Source organism: Camelina sativa, chromosome 2 (genome assembly GCF_000633955.1).
Source record: "Camelina sativa cultivar DH55 chromosome 2, Cs, whole genome shotgun sequence".
NCBI classification, from domain to species: Eukaryota; Viridiplantae; Streptophyta; class Magnoliopsida; order Brassicales; family Brassicaceae; genus Camelina; species Camelina sativa.
Window position 1 is genome coordinate 13,594,801 of NC_025686.1, and position 21,693 is coordinate 13,616,493.

At 35.7% G+C, this 21,693-nt stretch overlaps 2 protein-coding genes across 2 annotated transcripts; one reads left to right on the top strand and one right to left on the bottom strand.

The window, feature by feature from the left end:
• Positions 2,019-2,739, top strand: LOC104724044. The gene has a single exon (XM_010442492.2). The coding sequence runs from the start codon at positions 2,159-2,161 to the stop codon at positions 2,666-2,668; it is 510 nt and encodes a 169-aa protein (XP_010440794.1). The 5' UTR covers positions 2,019-2,158; the 3' UTR covers positions 2,669-2,739.
• Positions 3,047-4,561, bottom strand: LOC104724054 (F-box protein At5g49610-like). Its single transcript, XM_010442502.2, has one exon. It carries the CDS (start codon positions 4,306-4,308, stop codon positions 3,232-3,234), a length of 1,077 nt encoding a protein of 358 aa, XP_010440804.1. The 5' UTR covers positions 4,309-4,561; the 3' UTR covers positions 3,047-3,231.

A 21,693-nucleotide genomic window follows, 5' to 3' on the forward strand; every position in this document is an offset into this window, starting at 1 on the left:
TAATGGGGTAGAACCAGGAGGTCTCATTGCACTGTTCATTAGCAATAACTCATTGTTTTGCTCAGCAAGTAGCAAACAAGAGATTAGACTTGCATATGTTTTAAAACCCTTTTCACGATACTGTTGCTGAAGCAGTATGTTGTTGGTGTGAAAGGTTGAGAATGTTTTCTCTAGCAAGTCTTCCTCAGTAACCTCCTTACCACATAGTTTCAAGATTGAAACGATCTTAAACAGCTCTGAGTTATACTCATCCACAGTTTTAAAATCCTGGATTCTTAGGTTCATCCAATCGAATTGGGCCTTTGGTAACAACACCGTCTTTTGGTGACCATATCTATTTCTCAACTCTACCCAAAGGTCAAGAGGATTCTCAATGGTAAGATACTGATTTTTGAGACTCTCAGCAAGGTGATGACGTATGAGGAGAATCGCCTTATATCTTTCCTTTTCAGTGGTATCGTTGTCATCCTAAATGCATTCGCAGGTGTCTTTTGATTTCAAGGTAATCTTAATATCCAAAACCCATTGTAAATAATTTTACCAGAGACATTAAGTGCAGCATATTGGAGAGTGTTGATCTTTGACATCTATAAGACACACAAGCAATCGACTTAGATTATGTCATGTGGTTTTTAAGACCGAATCATGCAATCCAATTTTAGTCTAGGCCATGCGGTTTTTGAGACCGAATCATGCTGGTCCTAGTAAACAATTTCTCACATAGTCACATGGTTAGTTTATGCATGAAACAATCCTAGACAAATTGATCTAGTATGAATAAGGGAAATATGCAAATAATTTTGGGTTTTAGGGTTTTCTCTTTTAAGTTTTCCTTTTTTTGAATAGGATTATGTTTTTCTTAGGGTTCCGATTTTAAGATTTGATTTTAGGGTTTCATGCAGTCAGTTTTAAATAAGCAGTCAATAACAATCGGATTTCAAACATAGAACAATCAGTTTAATAGCAAACAATCTATCCTAAGAAATCCTTAACCTCAAGTAATCGGATTTTAAAGTTTCAGAATTTAGGGTTTCAAAATCGGGACTTAGAGTTTAGGATATCTAGGATTTAAAGCTTTAGGGATTTTGTTTGTTAATTGTGAATATGTAGATTATAGGGTTCTAATACAATTAGATTCAGATTCGATATATATATGTTCGATGAGTTCGATTATTTACCTTAAACACCGATGGGGTTGAATGGATTGATCCGGGAGCTAAAGACCACGGAAAACCTCGAGCTGATCACGAACACAGATTGATCACGAACACGGACTGGTCACGAACAACGAACTGATGTGTGGTTTTTAGTGATTTAAGGTTAGGGGATTTTCGAAAAGCTTTTAGAGCAACCTCGTGCTGATAACGTGTTATGAAAGATATGGAACTAGAGATTGTATTCTTTTGTGTGTTATTCATTCAATCAATAATAGTACATATATATAGGAGTACACAAACCCTAAGTACAATAGGAATCACAAACCGACAAGGAATAAAAGGAGGTAGGATGATAGACCTTGTGGACTTGGACATGTATGGACCGGTTATGGAGATCCATCTTTTAATGGTTTACAACAAATTTCTAATTACATAAAATGTATTTATGACGAGATACACGGTTTTAAATGTATTTATTTTAGACAGGTTTCCACACAAACTTTGTTGTACAATCCGAACTTTGTTCGCTAGCTACTTTACCCAAATGCCTTAAATTCTTGTTTTTGGGTAAACCTGTTTTGTATTCTTAAAAATATTGTTGATGCTTAATCATATGTCGATTCATCTTTAATTGTACGTCAATTCTAACCCAATTTATTCTAAACTTACTTGGGGAAAAAAAAATATTATATTGAATATCAATATAGTAATTGCATTGTTTATATCTCACTTACGTGCAATTAAAAAAAAAGAAATTAGTCTTGAACAAGAAAAGGATATCCTTTGGGTATATATATTATATATAAAAGAATATAACAAAAAAATTGATTTCAATTTGCAAAGAAAATGACATGAGAGAGATCCACTCGAGAACGCATATTCTCAAACTTGCACAACATGTAAAAAACACATTAAAAGGTTAAAAAGACAACTTTGAAAACCTATATTTCCACAAAAACTCTTATCCAAACTCAAAAGATAGATTTGATCATATAATCTTTATGGTGACAGAAGCCATGAAAGCCAAGGCAGAGGTGTACCATGGAGACAAGACATGCAGAGAGAAATTCGGTTCGCTTTTATCCGAAATCGGTTTACCTAACCGGCTTCTTAGTAACAAGGAGATCGAAGAATGTGGTTACGTGAAGGACACTGGTTTCGTGTGGCTAAAGCACAAGAAGAAGAAAGAAGAAGATCAGAAAAGGATGTATCAAGACTTGTTTAGATTCGATAACGTTGTCGTATGTTTTGAAGAGGAAGTCACTGCGTACTTCGAACCTAACAAGATCAAGAAACTCACTGGGGTTAAGGCTAAGGAGTTCGTGGTCTGGATCTCTCTCGGTGAGATTCATGTGAACCGGTCCACTAGTTTGATTACATTTAAGACACAGGTCGGTTTATTGTCTAAGTCATTGCCCTTGTCCGTGTTTGAAGACGTTCATGATGATGTCAAGGAGAAGCCAAAAAAGGTTCAACAAAAATTCAACAACAGCAAAATGTATTTGTACTAGCTAAAACAAAAACATAAGAAATCAACTGTTTATTCATTCTCTAAACATATATATTAAATTGATTTCGTCTATTAATTCGCAAATTAGCTAGTTTAAGAACGGTTCATATATGAAATTGTTTGCGAGTCTCATTTGCTAAACTTTGTGTTGAAGCAGTGTATGTTACTTATTTGAGCCCTTCTATTTCATATTCTAGTTTCTCTGATGAACTTGGGGCAAGTATTCATCCTATATATGTGGTCAAGGAGAACTTCCACAAGCATTTGGACAATTTTGTACTATGTTGTCCTGATCTTTGTTACTTATTTCGGAGTGAAGAATTGTTTAAGGAAGGTGTCTTGCTAAAAAACACCAATGAGGACAATTATGATACTGAAATGAAAAAATGAGGTTCTGATGTAAATAGAGTAAATAGACAATACATACAAGAGAGGAATTGGAAAAAGTTGGGATCTACATGTTAATTTAAGAACAGTTTGTTTCAAACAAATTTGCATAAAAAAAGGATCCAAGAGCTGAAAATAAACAAAAACAATATGTGGAGAGAAGGCAACATAAACAACTTAATTACAGGGTAGTATGGTGCTGCGAAAGGCGTAAGCTGAGAACCACAAAGGCAGAGAATAGCTTCCTTTTAAAGAAAACATCTCTTTCCATAACTTACTTCGTCTGTTATACACCAAAACCTGTTTATAAGTAGCCAAGAAAACATACTCACCGGTCTGACAAATTGGGAAGATTCCAGGTACCAATCCTTTAATACACCTCAAACTTATGCTATCAACAACACTCCAAGTTTCAGTCTCGTACTCTATCATCTTCCAGATCTTTATCCACCCATCTGATAACTGAACCACCGACAAAAACCCATCGGATTCCAAGAGATAAACCCGATTACCACCGTTCCCACATCTTATCTCATCAGGCAAAGAAATCTTTCTCCACACATCATGTTCAACATCAAATGTAAGTATATAACACAAACCACTCATCAACCAATGAAGTATCCCATTAACAAACACAGCTTGGTTCTTGCCCATGTGTGTGAAACTATACTCTTCTACCGCCGAAACAAACTTCCTCCACTTGTTTGTCTCAGAATCAAACACCAAGCAAATGAAACTCCCATCAGGTCTCTGACCAAAAGACCTATGGTAACCAGCCAAGACAACATTAAACTTATTCCTATTCAAATCACAAGCCAAGCCAACAAGAGTCGCCTCACCATCAGGAACAAAGCGAGTAACGGGTCTTTCTCGACTCCTAGGCAATTTCCTAAACTCTCTAGTCGAAGGATTACAAACATAGTAAACACCCTTTTGAGGAACGCTAGAGCAACACAACAAACCATTACAAGAAACCCTAATTCTCACCCTATCTCTAAGAAAACCCAATGATAACTCAGTAACACCTCTCAGACTATCAACACAGATCAAACTCGACGAATCTGATACATCAGCCACAAGCAATTGCTCTTTGACAGAGACTTGATTGAACAAATTAGTAAAGTACTTGTCAGAGGGTAACCTGTACCAAGATTTGCAAACGGATTTGAACCTGAAGAGAGATTTCACAGGTAATCTCGCCAGAATCTGAAGAATTACCTCATCGGGAAAGAGAGCACCTTTTTGATTATCCATTATCAGATCAACTCAAAATACACAAGAGACAGAGGAATCTACCAACAATGGGGTCAAAGACTAAAACTTTCTCATTTTATCGCAACAAAGCTTCTGTCTTTCGATTAACCATTGATGGAAGCAAGGAAATTGACCCAAAAGAAAGAAGAAATGACCATTTCAGAGATCACTGAGGAAAAAATGGCGAAAGAGATGAGACTTTTTAGAATCGCTTTGAGCGTTGAACAAGTTTTAGTGATTGGGGAAGAAGCGCGTGTTTCTTCTGACTTAGCCAATAAAATGCATCATCCTTTTACCCCACTTGTGTTTAATCTAGGCCCAAGGCCCATATAAATTTGCTAACAATGAGAAATGAAAAGCCTTTTTGAATATATCATTAGATGGTTTTTTCTTTTTCGATCTCTTGATTTTCTTCTAAACAAATAAGCCGTAAAAATGCCACATATGTATTTGTTTCCTATGAAGTTACCATAAAATGGATAGACCAACTAGGAGATGCGTTCTTGTTCTTACACCATCTATAATATTGGATGCCAAGCCAATAGTATCTTAACAAAATATTATAGGATATTATATATATTTAAACCATTTTGACAAAGGTTTTACTGTTTTAGTGTGTTTATGACAATGTTTGTACAAATAATTTGACCGCTTAGACAAATGGTTGTTTAATGTGTTATTCGATATACATCTAGGGGTCGATGTAGGATTTTTATTGAATTTGAAAGAATTTAATCTTTTTATATATAGAAATTTAGTGTTCTTTAATTGTGTATTTTGTGATTTTTTTTAATTTACTTATATCGTGATTCAGTTTAATGGTTTTAGAATTCTAGTTTGAATGAAAATTTGATTTCTAGCTAGTAGAGACGCCAGCCAAGTTATAAGTTATATAACCTAGGATTAATTCTTTCATTTACTCATCAATTCAAGAAGCATATTTTGAGGTCTTGCTTGTTCTTGGGCCAACCTTAAATTAAACTCTTTTATATGTACCCCTTATGCATGCATAATATTTGATATAACCATGCTAAATTGATGATATGTATGTGTATAGATGAATTATTAAAGTTTGTAAAAAGTGTAATTGAGGAGAAGTATTTGTCGGAACTCGGTGACTTTGTCTCAATGATTTGTGTCTTTGGTCACATCAGTTTCCCCATCTTCCTCAGGCAACTTAAGTTGCTTCATTTGCTTCTTCAATTTTTTCTCCCTTTGCCTTTTTTTCCCATTTATTTTCTCCTTTATTTCCCTGTTCCATCATATTGATTGGATCATAGTTGTCACGTCGACCCCTTTGTCTTTCCCGAGGATATGGAATGGAGTACTTTTGTAGTTTTGTTCGCTAGCTAATACCTTAATTAATTTACATCTACAAAACTTACGATAACCCTGTATTAATCAAAGAGTATCCTAATTAATTAAATTCGTAATGATCTTGTAGAAGATGACACGTCTGCATACGAGTTTTCATGATCTTGTAGTGTTAGAATTTACAAGTAAATTGATTCTGACATTTGATAACCAAGAATCTTGGAGTGGAAGCCATATTTGTAACGTACTTTTTTTTTTTTTGCATGGTTCAACTTTGAATCTAGCTTTTGTATCCAATAACATTAAGCGTATTAAAATCTTGATCAAGTTAAGTCTACATCGTTTAACTTTTTATTTTAAATGACTATATGGTGCACGTGTTAGTTTCTTTTGTCGGTAAGGCTCTACAAGAAGATTCATGGTAGCGGATGATGCTTTTGCATAGATCCAATATAATGGAGGTACGAGTATAGATGTAAGTTTTGTCGATATATAGATTCCATGTCAAACGAATGAACCAAAAATATAACAATAGTATATGTCAAAAGAAAATATACATAACCTTCTTGTTTTTTTTTTTTTTTTTTTTTTTTTTTTTTTTTTTTTTTTTTTTTNTAACACATACATTTTCTATTACTGCAAAAAAAGAAGCAATACAAGGTGCCTCCAGTCATGAGTAACACCTGAAACAGAACAATGTTACAAAACTAAAAGAACACCCCGAACCAAGTAACCAAGAGTGTGTCATTTGGGAGAACATTCCTTTGTCTGAGTGTTAGTGTCCCGAGATGCGCCCTTAGTAAACTCTTGATTTCCACAATCAGGCTCGAGGCTGGTCTAGAAGTGGCAGTATGAAGCCTTGAGTTACGTTCCTTCCAAATCATGTACACTGAGGCTTGATAAGCTAACCGGAGAATCCAAACAATTTTTTTAACCTTCTTGTTTTTGTTTTTACTTTATATAGACAAAACAGATATAAGATATTGTGTATATGTTGTACTAGGAATACTACATTTACTTTATGCATGATGTATCTATAGACTATAGCAACGGGGTGCACAAAAAAAAACCAATAGCTACGTTCGTGCGTGTATCTTTATAAATATATATATATAGTTCACGCAAGGCTCTCTCTATCATTCTCTCAAGCTATGGATAAATGGGAAAGCGTTTCATGCATTGAAAAACCACCAAAGTGTCATATTCAAGGTAATGCACGCAGACTACACAAATAATTATATGTTGTTCATTTTTTTTATGATCATAAGTAATATAGGCCTTATGAAGTTGCATTAATTTGTGATAGGCTTAGGACATAAAGGCTATTCCAAGACGAAGAAGAAGAAGATGATCAAGACTTCTGCTTCGTGATCAAAACAATGACGCTATCTTAATCTGAGCTTTAATAATTGGTATTGTAGTATTCCTATATTTTTTTTTCTTGACCTTGTAAGACATTTTCTCCACTTTTTTCTGCTTTCTTACTATTTCCATCTTCTAGATTTCTCGATTCTGTCAACTTTATAGATCAGTTGTTTAGTTTTACTAAATAGATCAAGAGTTTGTTGTATACTCTTAGAATTCATATTCCCCCTCTTTTATATATCCCTCCTGAGCTATCTAAGTATTTCACTGACCTCTTTTACTATGTATACTGGATGTTAACCATATTCTATATATAGGACAAAGTCATGTTCTAAACTACAAATCTTATATATAGAACATTTAAAAACCAGAAATAATGAAATGCAGTTTAAACCAAACAATACATGGAACATTCTGAGTATGTTGACAGATACAAGAAATTCTGATTACGTTGAGAATTAAATATACAAGAAAATAGTGATATATCAACATAGAAAATTATTGCAACAAACCAATATATCATTTTCTATATATATATATATATATATATATATATCAATCGTATGTTGTTTGTTTTAGTTTTCACCATATATACAACTCTCAAATGTAACGTTGATGTACACGATACATATCAAATAATTAATGAATACATAATTTCTTTGATAAAATATGATATAAAATTAGCATTTGCAGAAACATATAAAAATACTAGGAGTTGTCCCGTGCTACGCACGGGCTTATCTTCATATTTGTTCTATTGGCAAATTTTTTTACTGTTAGATTTTCATCTTTCTATATTTTGTTTTCTTAATTGGTTTTTTTTTATTGATAAAAATGATATTAATTTTTGGGGAAAGAGTATGTATCTTAAGTAATTAAACTACACCCCCTCTTTGGAACGCTTTCTCTCTCTTCTCTCTCTCAAATCTTTTAGAGAGAGAAAGCTTTCGTTCTCATTTTCCGACGAAACTTATCGTTTTCTAACACAATTATACCGTTGTGTGATATATATCTTAGGCTAAGTTACATTGTTTTGACTTTATGAATATGTCGTAGTGTACATGCACGTAGGCTCATGATGTCTCCATACCGTAATTAACATTTTAAACTTGTTGAGATAAAACAGAAAATGTTATTACAGCTTACTCAATATGGCAATAGGAAAAAAGCTTAAAGGAGAAAATAAAAGTAACTAAATTTTTTATTTGATTGTTTGGTCATTCCGTAAAGGTTTTCTCCTCCACCTAACCACCTGTCCAGACTACTACTTTACATTTTTGCATAAACTTCAGTTCCTTGTCTGAGATCTTAAATCCTCCATTTTCATTTAACAATGAATTGTGCAATGAGCAAATCATTTACGTGATCTAAAGGAAAAATACTTCAGAGATATTAGAACTTTCCTCGAATCATAACAATAATTTGAGTACGAAATAGAATAAAATCACATGAAATATACATATTAAGGAACCAGCCAGTCAACCATTATAGTAGCAGAATTTGACCGTTTGAAATTAGGATAATTTAGAATTTTATATAAAGAGAAATAAGAGATTGGAATATAAATTTATGACTATACATTGAATTTGATTTTTTGATATAAATGTAAGCTAATTTATTGGGATTTTAAAGGCGATAATGGGATTTAAAAATAAAGTGTGCAATGAGCAAATCATTTACGTGATCTAAAGGAAAAATGCTTCAGAGACATTAGAACTTTCCTCGAATCATAACAATAATTTGAGTAAGAATACAAACACATGAAATATACATATTAAGGAACCAGCCAGTTAGCCATTATAGTAGCAGAATTTGGCCGTTTAAAATTTATGGGACAATATAGAATTTTAGATGAAGATAAATAATAGATTGGAATATAAATTTATGACTAAACATTGAAACTGATATTTTGATAGAAGTGTAAGCTAACCTTTCAAAAATGCAAGCCAGTGTTAAATTGAAAGTTGTCTTCGAAGAGTGGTTTTGATCTTTGTTTTCAGATGTTCGAGGTAAGGATATTTTGCCAACAACATCTGGTGAGTGGGTAAATGTAGATATAAATCATATACTAAAGAACAAAGTGGAAGCTAGGATACCAGAAATATGAACAAGGCAAAATAGGTTGTTACCTGGAAGCTCCTCACCCTTGTCTAAGCAAGTCTGAAAAAGTAGAGAACCTAAAATAATCAAAACCAATAGAGCATTGTCGTTTTTTAACAGTCTCCAAAGACGTTTTCTCCGTGAAAACAATTCTCCACTTGTGTTTGGTGCGACGATAACGGTTGGAGGATGCGACAACATCAAATCATTGATGCTGTACAATTGGCCTTTAACCAATTGATCTTGATACTTAGGCACACGATTAGGAAGGACTGAAGCTTGTATAGCACAATCCTGAAACAAAGGCAAAATGAATATGTTAAAATAGAGGTAAATCAGGGTCAAGAGGAACAATAATAGAGATAATATACATTTTCATCAGGAAGGAGACATTTTCATCAGGAACAATAAGTAAGATATTGTTTCTTCGAAAGTCTCGAACTTTCCAAATATGGATGACCCGAACAACAATGCTATTAATACCAGTGTTATGTGTTTCGCTGGAGGTTGAATAAAGGGTAGAGTAGGGCGGTATTGTTTTAGTTTTATCCATGCTGTGTGAGAGAGAAGGTTAGTGTCGTCAACGGTTGTTATTTAATGCAATGATTGAGGGAGATTAATCAGGGATTGGAATGAAATGGTAATGACCATGAAATCATAGGTGTTTGGTATTAGTTTCATTACATTATAATTGGGTGGTAAACGTAAAGATGAAAATGAAGGATATACTTCAATGGAATTCTTTAATTACCTTAAAGATTGTAATGAGTAATACAAATAACGTAATCATAATAATGGTTCATATGATTCTAATTGGTAGTGCAGATCTAAACCCCTTTTTAAAAAAATTTAAATTTGATTCCAAACAATTTGAAAACGATTTTGGACAGGATTAATGTTACATACTGTCTTTAATTACCTTAAAGATTGTAATAAGTAATACAAATAATGTAATCATAATAATGTTCATATGATTCTAATTGGTAATGCAGATCTAAACCCCTTTTTTAAAAATTTTAAATTTGATTCCAAACAATTTGAAAACGATTTTGGAGAGGACTAATGTTACATACTGTTCGAAACTTCAAATAGGTGTTCGGGATCTTGACACAAATATTAAACCGGAAATGATTTAGAATTTGGAGGTGGAGTAGGAGAATTAAACCAAAGAAACCCAATGATTATGAGATCTGTGAAGGTACATCGGAGGTGGTAGCTGCTGGGAACGATGGTTGTGAGAAGGTGAGTACAGGTGAATTCGACATCGTTTGGTTCATATACTCCTGATGGTGTAAGGGCTGTCAATTATATTTGTTGGGCTTGTAATTGGTCTTATTTTGTCAAGCCTAATATGAAAATTTAAAAACAATGACCTTTAAAACTAAGAGAGGACATGTGTCAGTTATATAATAAGCCAGGTGTCATGTTCTAAGTAGAAGTTGAGAAAAACCTTCTCTTATTATATAAGATTTTTGACTAGGAATTTGGCGAGGAAACGATACTTGATAACGCAGGTCGTATTTTGTTGATCCATCATAGGCGGCAAACCTTTATGATGCAAAACAAACTAAGTAGTTTTTTCAGGCAATAAATTTTGTGTGGCTTCAACACCCCGTAATATTACGATAGTCATCACTACAAAGCAAACCATATAATTTTATGAATTATAAACATAAACATGTACTAGTACTTTTCACACATATATGAAATATGAAACGACCGGATGTAACAATCACGAAACTAACCAAAGCAAACATTTGTTTGTTTCTCCATGTAAAAAACCTATTACAAAATATTGTCAAAAGAAAAAAAAACCTATTACAAAATATGTTGAGGATATGGTTGGTAGCTAAGGCTGTTTGAGATATTGTGGAACTGCTTTTATAGAATGGAGATATGGTATGTTTGATCAAACACACGTCAAATTATACATAATATCTTAATCATTAAAAGTATACTAGGTAACAACCCGCACATAGTGTGATATAAAATAATTATATAATATTTTTACTGCAATTTTTATTTACAAAATCTATTATATTTATGGGTAATTGAAATATTTAAAATTCGATTGTGTAATATATATCTATATAAAAAAATTGTATAATAATTAAAATTTAACCAGTGAGAGTTATTATAATATCAATCTTATATTATTATATCGTATGAACAAAGGGTTCTTAAAATTCATTTTAAAGATTTTATGAAAATATAATTAAAAGATATAATTAAGTTAGAAAGATAATATAAAAATTTAATTTTGGGTGTTAATTGTATTTTTGAAAAAATACAATGGTAAATAAATGTAAATATTTTTAAAAGCTGATGACAAATAAATGAAAGAGTATCATGAGCTCTGTAATTCTGACAACTCAGCTTTTTGTCAAAAAGTTCCTCTATTAATATATAGGAGATAAAAGATAAATGTAAAAGAAAATAATACTTTATTCTTAATCTTTATAATAATATCAATGATTAAGAAATCAAATTATACATAAGTAATACATACCTTAATCTTTTATTAGTTTCTTATAGAATTAAAATAAAATTAAATACTTAGTATCTTTATGTTTTTTTAATTAATAAAAGCAATACAAATATATAGATATATATATATATATATCTTATTATATAAAGTTCGATGACAAAATTACTTATTAACAAGATCGTGACATGTGTCAATTATATCATTCAGATGTTGACACGCGTCAATTCTAAATTTATTAAAATTTTTTTAAAAATGTAAAAATTCAAAACCTACCATAAAAATATTTTATATAAAAGTAAAATAGAGAAAAGAAAACTTAATAAATAGAAATTTGAAATTTGAAATTATAATATTGTTTACTTATTTTAATTTTAAGTTGCTAATTTTACAAGTAAAATGATAACTTTTTTTTATAAGATAAATAAATGATTGTGAAAATTATACAATTAATTAATATTTAAAGAAAATGTAAATACTCACCTTTACAAAAAGAAAAAGATTGTTGAAGTAGAAAAACAAAATTTACTCATTAACAAGATCGTGACATGTATCAATTGTATCATTCAGATTTCAGATAAAGAAAAAGATTGTTGAAGTTGGAAAAAATAATAATAAATTATCTCATTTTTTTTCACCAATCAAATAATTTATTTAAAAATACTGTTATTGTAATATATATAAGATTGTAATAATAAATATATATATACTGTTATTGTAATAATAAATTGGCGGTTAATGGAATTTCCAGACTCATTGTTTGCTTGGGTTTCTAAGAGTAGGTACTATCGGAATTCAAATCCTTTGGAACCTATACGGTCATATTCTCCTTCTTATGGATGGAGAAGTATTGTATCAGCTCGCTCTCTGGTAAATAAGGGGCTTATTAAAAGGGTTGGATCTGGGGACACCATTTCTATATGGCATGATCCCTGGATTCCAGCTCAATTCCCGAGACCAGCTTTAAGTAATGGTCCTGTTCAGGACCCAGATCTTCGATTGACTCACTTGATCAATCGTCAAACAAATACTTGGCGCAGGGATATGCTCCTTGAGCATTTTGATCCCGTGAATGCAGCTTTGATAGAGGCTTTGCCTTTAAGTAATTGCTCGAAGGCCGATTATTTCGGGTGGCATTTTACTAAACATGGAAAATATACGGTTAAGTCAGGGTATGAGGTGGAACGTTTGGCGATCCCGAATACCTTTCAAGCTCCTGGGGCTGGTCCAGAGATTACTCCTCTCCTTGCTAAGGTCTGGAAGGTTTCATGCCCACCAAAACTACAACACTTCCTGTGGCAGGTGTTGACGGGTTGTATTTCGGTTTTGGCTAATTTGAGACAACGAGGAGTGGACTGTGATGTCGAATGTACACGGTGTGGGGCAGAGGTGGAGACTATAAATCATGCCATTTTCTTATGTCCACCAGCTCGCCAGGTCTGGGCTCTAGCTCACATTCCCGTGGGGCCACAACACTTCCCTATGGAGTCTGTTTATGCAAATGTGGATCATTTTTTGGGTTCTACAAACCCGGGATCACACATTGCAGCATTCTCTTGGATAATGTGGTATATATGGAAACCACGGAATGCTCGGGCTTTTGAGAATCAGGTTGAGCGACCTGATGAGGTTGTTCGGGTGGCGGTTGGGGAAGCACACACTTGGCAGCAGGCACAGGTGGAGGCCGAGTTGGACGACTTTCCCTCTTCCCCTGGCGGGGGGCTTCCTCGGGCTGGGGGGTGTGATGTTCCCCTCCCATCGGTTTTTTCAGGACATCGATGCTTTGTGGATGGTTCTTGGAAAGCAACAAATGTTTTTGTAGGTGCGGGGTGGGTTTGTACTTCATCTCAAGGGTCACCACCGATTCACGGTGCAACCAATTACCGGCGTAGTCTGTCTCCGTTACATGCCGAAGTTGAACCTTTTATTTGGGCGATGCGATGCATGATTGGGCATAATTGCCGGGAGGTATTCTTCTACACGGACTGCTCCGACTTGGTGAAGATGGTGTTTTCGCCTCAGGATTGGCCAGCCTTTGCAACATACCTAGAAGATATCAAGACTGACAGGGAGGAGTTCTCTTCTTTCTCTTTGGTTCCGGTGTCTAGAAATGCTAATGTACGAGCGGATTCCTTGGCACGCCGAGCGCGTTTTAATCCGCATCCTATTTTATTTGTAAACAATTTACCCTCAAATTGGCTCAACTGAGCTGATTTCTTTTGTTGACAAAAAAAGTAATATATATAAGATATGAGTATGTAAGATTAACGTATGTGTTTTTGTAACTATAAAAATATTAAAGTAAATTGATATATAATAGATTATTTAATGTGTCGTAAATAAAATTTGTTGGTTGTAGTAAAGACAAAAGAGTATATTTTACAAGTAAATTTTTTGTGTGTGTACAAATACATTTTTAGTGGTAATGTCAATAGTATATTTGTAAATGGATATACATTAGTGTATTATAGCACAAAAAAACAACTATTTTCTATAACTAAAATTTTATCTCTTTATTTTTATACATTGATTTTACTTACAAAAAGAATATATATATTCTTTGTTAAATTTCATTTTATTTTAATAATTTTGAACTCATCTACAACTATTTGCTTTAACTAAAAGTGTATCTATTTACTTTTTTTTTTCAACCAAACAATAAATTAAAAGGAAATTCCTCGGTTAGTTGCCCAAGCCAGAGGGAAGGGGTTTACAAAATAAACTTCAGAGATAAGAGACCAGAGTCGGAGATAAATCCTAAACTTCACACGAGCGAGGACAGTCAAAGAAAACGTGATTAATTGTCTCAACCGTAGAATCGCTCCTTTTACATTAAATGTCACATTTGATACCTCGGTGTATCTATTTATTGGATACCTCGGTGTATCTATTTACTTTTATAGATAGATTACTAAAAATTTACTTTATATTCTTTTAAATTTAATTTTATTTTAAAAAATCTAAACCCGCACATCGGACGGGTCCTAATCTAGTATATATATATATGATATTTTAACATCAATAAGAATTCTCTCATTTTTTTATTTCTTAATTTCTTTTTTTTTTCCGAGTCTCCAAGTAATAGTTACTATTCACAAATGTCTTATAATACAGTAAAATCTTAGATTTAATAAGGAGTATTTAAAACTGAATAGATAAAAATGATATTTTGAAAAGAATATACCAAACGAGATATTTCTCAAGTTTCTCATTTCTATTTGACAAACTAAGTATTATAGAATCCTATAATGGTTTGAACATTTTAGAGCATATGTGGAGTAATTACTACTAATAAAAGGGACAATTTGAGCCCCCTGACCATCTCCACTCCTGCAAGTCAACTGAGTTGCTCAAATATAAACTAATCATATATTTTATATTAAACTAATTAGAACAATCTAATTAGAACTTAAGCAAAATTATCCTTGCACTAGAGAACCCAAAAAAGTTGCTCAATCATTAATTATTTTTTAAAACAATTTTTTATTAATTATCAAATTTAGATTAATTATTTCAATTACTTATATTACATTTAAAAGAAAACAAAAATATTTTACATAATTCAGAAATATTAAACATATTTTACAAAATACAATAAAAAATTTGATCAGTGAGAAAAAAATCAAAATCTTGATTAGTGAGAATCAAAAGAACAGAACTAATTGACTAAGCCAAAACTTGAAGTATCTTCGAGTTCAGTTTCTGTTTAGTAAGATTTTCAGCTGCAATACCCTGGATTACGACAACACCTCCATGCGTTTCAAGAAACTCATGCAGCAAGTTCCTCATTTTGAAAGCTTCCTCCATGTAATTGTCCTGTTTTATCGACTGTTTTCTCCAGATGGATTGTGTTTCAAGACATAAACAGAGCCTTGCATTTTGCCATTGTGTCATTTAGATTCGTAACTGCAGCAACAGAAACAATCCTACTTGTCATGAAAAAATACCTTCAACACAAACAGAGAGATACATTGTGTAATATATTTAAGTGACTAACTTGAATGGCCAATTGTTTTTGGTGATTCATAGATTTCATAATCGTTTCTTCTTGGCTGCAGTTACGACCAATAGGTGGCACATTGAGCATTCCATTACGGAATTAAATAAATGTTCCCCTTTTTTTTCTTATTTTTTGGCAAACAAGATTTTTCATTAAAAGAAAAACGACTACGTTTCAGTACAGAGAAATCGAAGAGCCTCTTTTGCTAAGAGATCTGCTTGGCGATTTTTGTCTCGTGATACAAACGAGAAAGTACAAGAGGTGAATTGAGACGATAGTGAGAGGATGTTATATAGAATCCCGTGGAGTTCCAACAATTGGATCTTCCTGTCAATAGCTCTGACTAGCAATTGCGAGTCTGAAGCGAAACAAAGGTGTGTGAAGCCCGATTCAATAGCAACTTTCATCGCCGTGAAAGTTGCGAGTGCTTCGGCCATCAGAGGTGACCGCACGTGGGGGTACGCCATGGATCCCCAGGTCAAGGTTGTGTTTGATTGATCTTTGAAGACCCATCCACATCCTGCAGATTTTTTATCTAGCCATGCTCCATCAGTGAAACAGACCACAACGATTGGAGAGGGTGAGATTACAGTTTGGGTGGTACTTGATTGGTGAGATTGTCGCGATGTTGGCTGGGCTGCTTGCCATTCTCTTGCGCGTAAGATTGCAGTGTTCAGGACCTCCTCCGCTATCGGCTGTATCTTACTGAAAATCAGTCTGTTTCTTGCTGTCCAAATAGCCCAGAAGATCCAAGGTGCTAAAGGACCATAGCCAATTCCGGTGGGAGGTAGACAGGTCAGCTTTGAAGTAACATTGATTCCCAACTTCACAGAGCTTATCCCCTTTGGTGTTAGTTGTTCTTTGAAAGGAGCCAGCTTCCAAACCAAGGTTGCAAAGGGGCAGTGGAAGAAAGCGTGAGACTCTGTTTCTCGTTCACCACAGTGTGGGCATTTAATTCACTCGTGATATTCCTGGAGCGTAGGTTTTCTCCCACTGGGAATGCTGTCTGTGCCAACGTCCAGAGTAGAAGTTTAATCTTTGGTGAGGTTTTCAAGTTCCAGATATTCGTCTTCCAATTAAATTCGGTATCCGGGATTCTTGTGGGGGCTAGAACAGGTGAGGGTGTTAGTTTTTTCTTGGTATTGAGGGCTTCGTAATATCCTGACTTTGCTGAGTATATTCCATCTTTCGATGCCAACCATGCCCATTGGTCCTCACCACCATGTTTACTCGGTCTTAACTGTAGGATCTCAGCTTCATAGAGTGGGAGAGTTTGCTGGATGCGGGTTAAATCCCATTCCCCTGAGACCGGGTGGATTAGATCCGAGACCATGAAGGTTGCATTTGATTCAGTTGGTGGGCCCATTGGGGTAACAGGTTCAGATAGGGAGATCCATGGGGTTCCCCAAATCGGGGTGGTTTACCCTGATCCAATCACTTTCCCCAGTTGAAGTTTTAGGAGATCTCTCCCAGCACAAATGCTTCTCCACCCGTGTGAGGCAGAGCCTGGCACAGAGCATTCAAGAAACGATGAGTTTCTGCAATATTTCCCCAGGAGAACTTTTGCCAAGAGGCAGTGTGGTTGTTTGAGGATGCGCCAGCCTATTTTAGCAAGGATAGCATCATTAAAGGTTTGGATATCTCTGAAGCCCAAGCCTCCTTCTTTGTATGATTGAGTCATTTTGTCCCAAGACAACCAACACATTTTCTTCTTTTCAGGGTTTGAATCCCACCAGAAACGGGTTAAGACAGACTGGATGCGGCTGCAGAGGGAGTTTGGTATCTTAAAGCATGACATTGTGTACGAAGGCATGGTGGATAGCATGGACTTACGGAGGGTGAGCTTTCCTGCGGAGCAGAGAAAGCGGGAAGACCAGCTAACAGCCTTTTGTTTGATACGATCCACGATCAGGGTGAAGAGGTCTTTCTTTTTCCGTCCAAACAGCTCTGGTAAGCCTAGATATTTACCCTGTCCTCCCTCTTTAGATATACCTAAACCTCTTTAGATATACCTAAAGCTCGCTTCACCCTGCTTCTAACCTCGTTCTTTGTTTTTGAGGAGAATGTGATGGAGGATTTGTCCTGGTTGATACGTTGTCCCGATGCTTGTTCATACTTTTGTAGGATCAAAGAAAGCTGGTTGCAGTTTGACTGGTCAGATTTGCAGAAGAACATCGTATCATCTGCAAAAAGTAAGTGATTAACCCTTGGGCTTCTTTTTGCCACTTTAATGCCCACTAATCTTCCTTGATCTTGTGCCTTATTGCAGAACCCTGACAGAACCTCGCTGCAAAGGATGACAATGTATGAAGAGAGGGGGTCTCCCTGGCGAATACCTCTTTGGGGTTGTACTCGGCCTTTTGCCTGTCCATTGATAAGGTAAGAGTAACTAACCGTAGTGATACATTGCATTAGCCAGTTGATCCATTGGGTGTGGAAACCCATCCTTTTGAGCGTAGTTTGTATGAATTCCCATTCTAGCCTATCGTAGGCTTTGCTCATGTCAATTTTAACTGCCATGAAGCATCTTTCTTTCGCCTCAGAGGTTTTCAAATAATGTAGAGCTTCGTGGGTAATAAGGACATTATCTGTTATAGCTCTTTCCGGGACAAAGGCCGATTGGTTTTGAGAGACACTAGTATTCAGGATAGGCTGAAGTCTCTTTGTTAGAAGCTTAGCTATGATTTTGTAGTACACTGAATGTAGCACTATTGGTCTATAGTCCGAGACTTTCTTTGGATCTCTGATTTTTGGGATTAGCCTAACATGAGTGTGGTTAATTTTCAGGGGGAGGCTTCCCGTGACAAAGAAAGCAAGGATTTCTGCTACTACTTGGTCTCCCACTGTATCCCAATTAGTTTGGAAAAAGCTAGCAGAGAATCCATCTGGTCCAGGAGCCTTGTCTGGGTGGATCGCAAAGCAGGCTTGCTTTATTTCTTCCTGCGAAGGGATTCTGATGAGCCTTTTATTCATTTCTGGTGTTACCGATGGGGAGCTTCCCTGGGAGGTAAAACATATCCTGGTAATATTTGGCTATAGTCTACAATATCTTTTTCCTCATAGATTGCAGTACCCTGGTCTGATTCTAGAACTGAGATATTGTTGATGGTTTTCCTTCCTTTTGTTGCAGCATGGAAGAAGCCTGTGTTTTTGTCTCCCAAGCCAAAGTTGGCGGCTTCTTTGTTTCCAGAATTCTTCTTCTTTAAGGTAAGCGGTCAACAGCCTTTGGTTTAGACTATTGATTTCCTCTTGGGGGTAGTCATCATTAGACATTGCTTCCTCTAACTGGTCTTTAAGATCATTTATGGTAGTCTGAGAGTTCAATTGTTGCTCTTTTGACCAGGCAATAATGGCCATTCGACAATGATGAAGTCTAGTGTCTACATCTGCCTCTGGGGTGTGGTTCCATGCGTCCATGATTAATCTCTTGACCTCAGGTTCAAATCTGAGTCTTCAATCATACCTGAAGAGGCCACTTCTTTTTCTCCTAATCAGATCAAAAGACGTCACTAAAGGTTGATGGTCAAAACCTTCTAATCTGAGGTATTCACTTCTTCCTGAAGGGTATGAGATGGTCCATTCGCTATTAGTCATAGCTCGGTCTAGGCGACACCTTACCAAGTGTGAGTACCGTTTTCCTCTCCAGGATAAGCAGTTGCCTGTATGTTGCAGATCATACAGGTCGCAAGTGGACATTAGGGTCCTGAGGTCCGAGAAGGAGCCCTCAGATCTAGGGGGACCACCAGATTTCTCATTCTGACTGATGATTTCATTGAAGTCACCAGTTAAGAACCAAGGATCACTTCTATGTTCGCCTTGTAGAGAGATTTTGTTCCAAACTTCCATTCTTTTTTCTCTATCTGGTTTGCCATAGATGAAGGATGAGTAGAAATACTTTCCTTTTGTTTTGATCCTGGTGTCGATGATGTTTTGGCAGGAGCTAAGGATCTCAACTTCCAGGTCCTTATTCCAGAGGAGCGCCAGACCTCCGGATCCTGGTACTTGAGGGGGAACAAGATGGTGGTGGGTGTAGTCGAGACATTGGAGTTTCTTCAGGGTATTGGTTAGTAGATGTTGGTTAAATTCGAGAAAGTAAATCAACTCATCACTTTGCAAACATGACTATATAGACTAGTAGATGTTGGTTAAGCTTCTAGAATGTTCTAGAATAGATATTTTTAAAAGAATTAGGAATCTAGTTAGGAAAAAGAAAAATTATAATCCTAAACTAAAAAGTAAATTAGGGTGTTTTAGAAAAGAAAGTCTAAAACCATATAAATAGAGATCATAAGAAGGATGTATGATAATAAGGAAAAACAGAGCTTGTGATTAGTTTTGAGAAGATTTTCTAAAAATTAATAAAGGAAGGATTCTGTTGAGAATCGCAGACCCCGATTCACCTCTGTAGTGAACCGCAGACCGCGACTCTGCCCCTACTCCTCTTCTACTTCACAGATCAGTTTGCATAACATAAACATAACACAGAGATTTAACGAGTTCCCCTCATGCAGAGGGTACATCTCGTGTGGGAACCTTCTCCCACAAACATCCACTATCAATCAACCAAGGTTTTACATAGTATTACATATACAAGCTTAGAGAACTAACAACTACAGAGAACCTGAAGAAGAAAACACATAATAGATCTAGCTTTTCTTCTTCCTCTTTCTCTGTCTCTGGTTCAGCTCTCCTCTCCATGTATAACCCATAAACACCTCCATAACCCCAAAGAAGCAGCTCCACCTTCGTCTCTCATCAGAGTGTCCTGAAGACACCTTAAACCTAGACAAGGTTATGTCCGACTCTCAGCCCTTCGACCCCAGTCGAGCTTCTGCTCCTTTATCATGGTTCTGCGCACAGCTTCAAGCTCCATGTACGACGCCCTGCGCATGCTCTCTGCACTGCGCCCTGCGTCTCTGTGTCTGCCATGCACAGCGCCCTGCGCTGTGCCCTACAACCGTCACCAATGTACCTCCAGCTTCTTTAGTGCGTGCTCTGCGGCTTTCTTCAGCATACATGTTTCTACAACCCTAGTTTCCCTTTTATAGTGAAACCCTAGAGCTTATGTCGGTTTAGTCCGGCAGGCCACAAAACACGGATCCTGTATGGACTTCACACCAATAGAGGCCCAGTTCTTGGTTCAGACCAAATAAGCCCATATGAAGCAAACATTTACAACAAACTCCACCTTTTGCTTCATTTGGTCCAACTCACAAAATCCCCTTTGTGTTGATTCTTTCCTGAAAAGAAAAACAAAGCTTGTCTTCTCCTGTAGAATCTGCAACTCCCAATGATCCTTATCTTTTGTCCACCTTAGGAATTTTTAACTTCATCTTCAGAAACTTAAAGAGATTCGCGACTCTCCCTCAAGCTTCCTTCTTCTGATGACTGTAATCCCACTTGCAGACGAACTCCGACCACTGAACCCGACAACTGAAGAAACCCTTACAACCTTGTTTCTTGATAATCAATACAGAACACAACCAATCATTGAAAGTTCCTTTGTGTTCTCCAATGTCATCCTGTGACATTGCTCTGAAATCCCCCGCACCTATCGAATCCTTAGATAGTGTTATGACTGTCCCTATATTCGAACTTCTTGAAATTTCAGTCTGCAAAGCAATACAACTTCACCTTGTTCTTGACAGCTTCTCTGATTAGCTTACGATGCTCTTCAGCTGTCCCAACAAGTTCGTGTAACTCCTTACACGAATCATCTTCTTCAACCTTGTTTCTCTTGGTTTTAGAAACACTTATGAAGACCTTTACTTGATTCTCCTGTTCCTCACAACAGCTCCACCTAGAACCAGAACTTCTAATTCACCCGCAAGTAACACCTTGCTTGCTTATGGAACCTTGATCTTGAAACTTTTAGAACTAGTAAAACCTGAGACATCAACCTCTCAGAACACGATTACAACAATCACACAACCTCTTCCATGGTTTCTGATAAATACCACAGACCTGTTATCATGATTGTATATCATCTGTATCCGTCTGCAACCTGATTCACTTGGTCGACCTTTGATTCCCCTCATGTGCACTGAGCTTGAACCAAACTTCCTTGAATCTCATGCAGAACACATGAATCATACATGCTTCAATCCTGAAACTATCTCTG

Bases quoted from the DNA above. Each gene is read 5' to 3' on its own strand.
- LOC104724044 (XM_010442492.2), top strand. From the start codon at position 2,159: ATGGTGACAGAAGCCATGAAAGCCAAGGCAGAGGTGTACCATGGAGAC.
- LOC104724054 (XM_010442502.2), bottom strand. From the start codon at position 4,308: ATGGATAATCAAAAAGGTGCTCTCTTTCCCGATGAGGTAATTCTTCAG.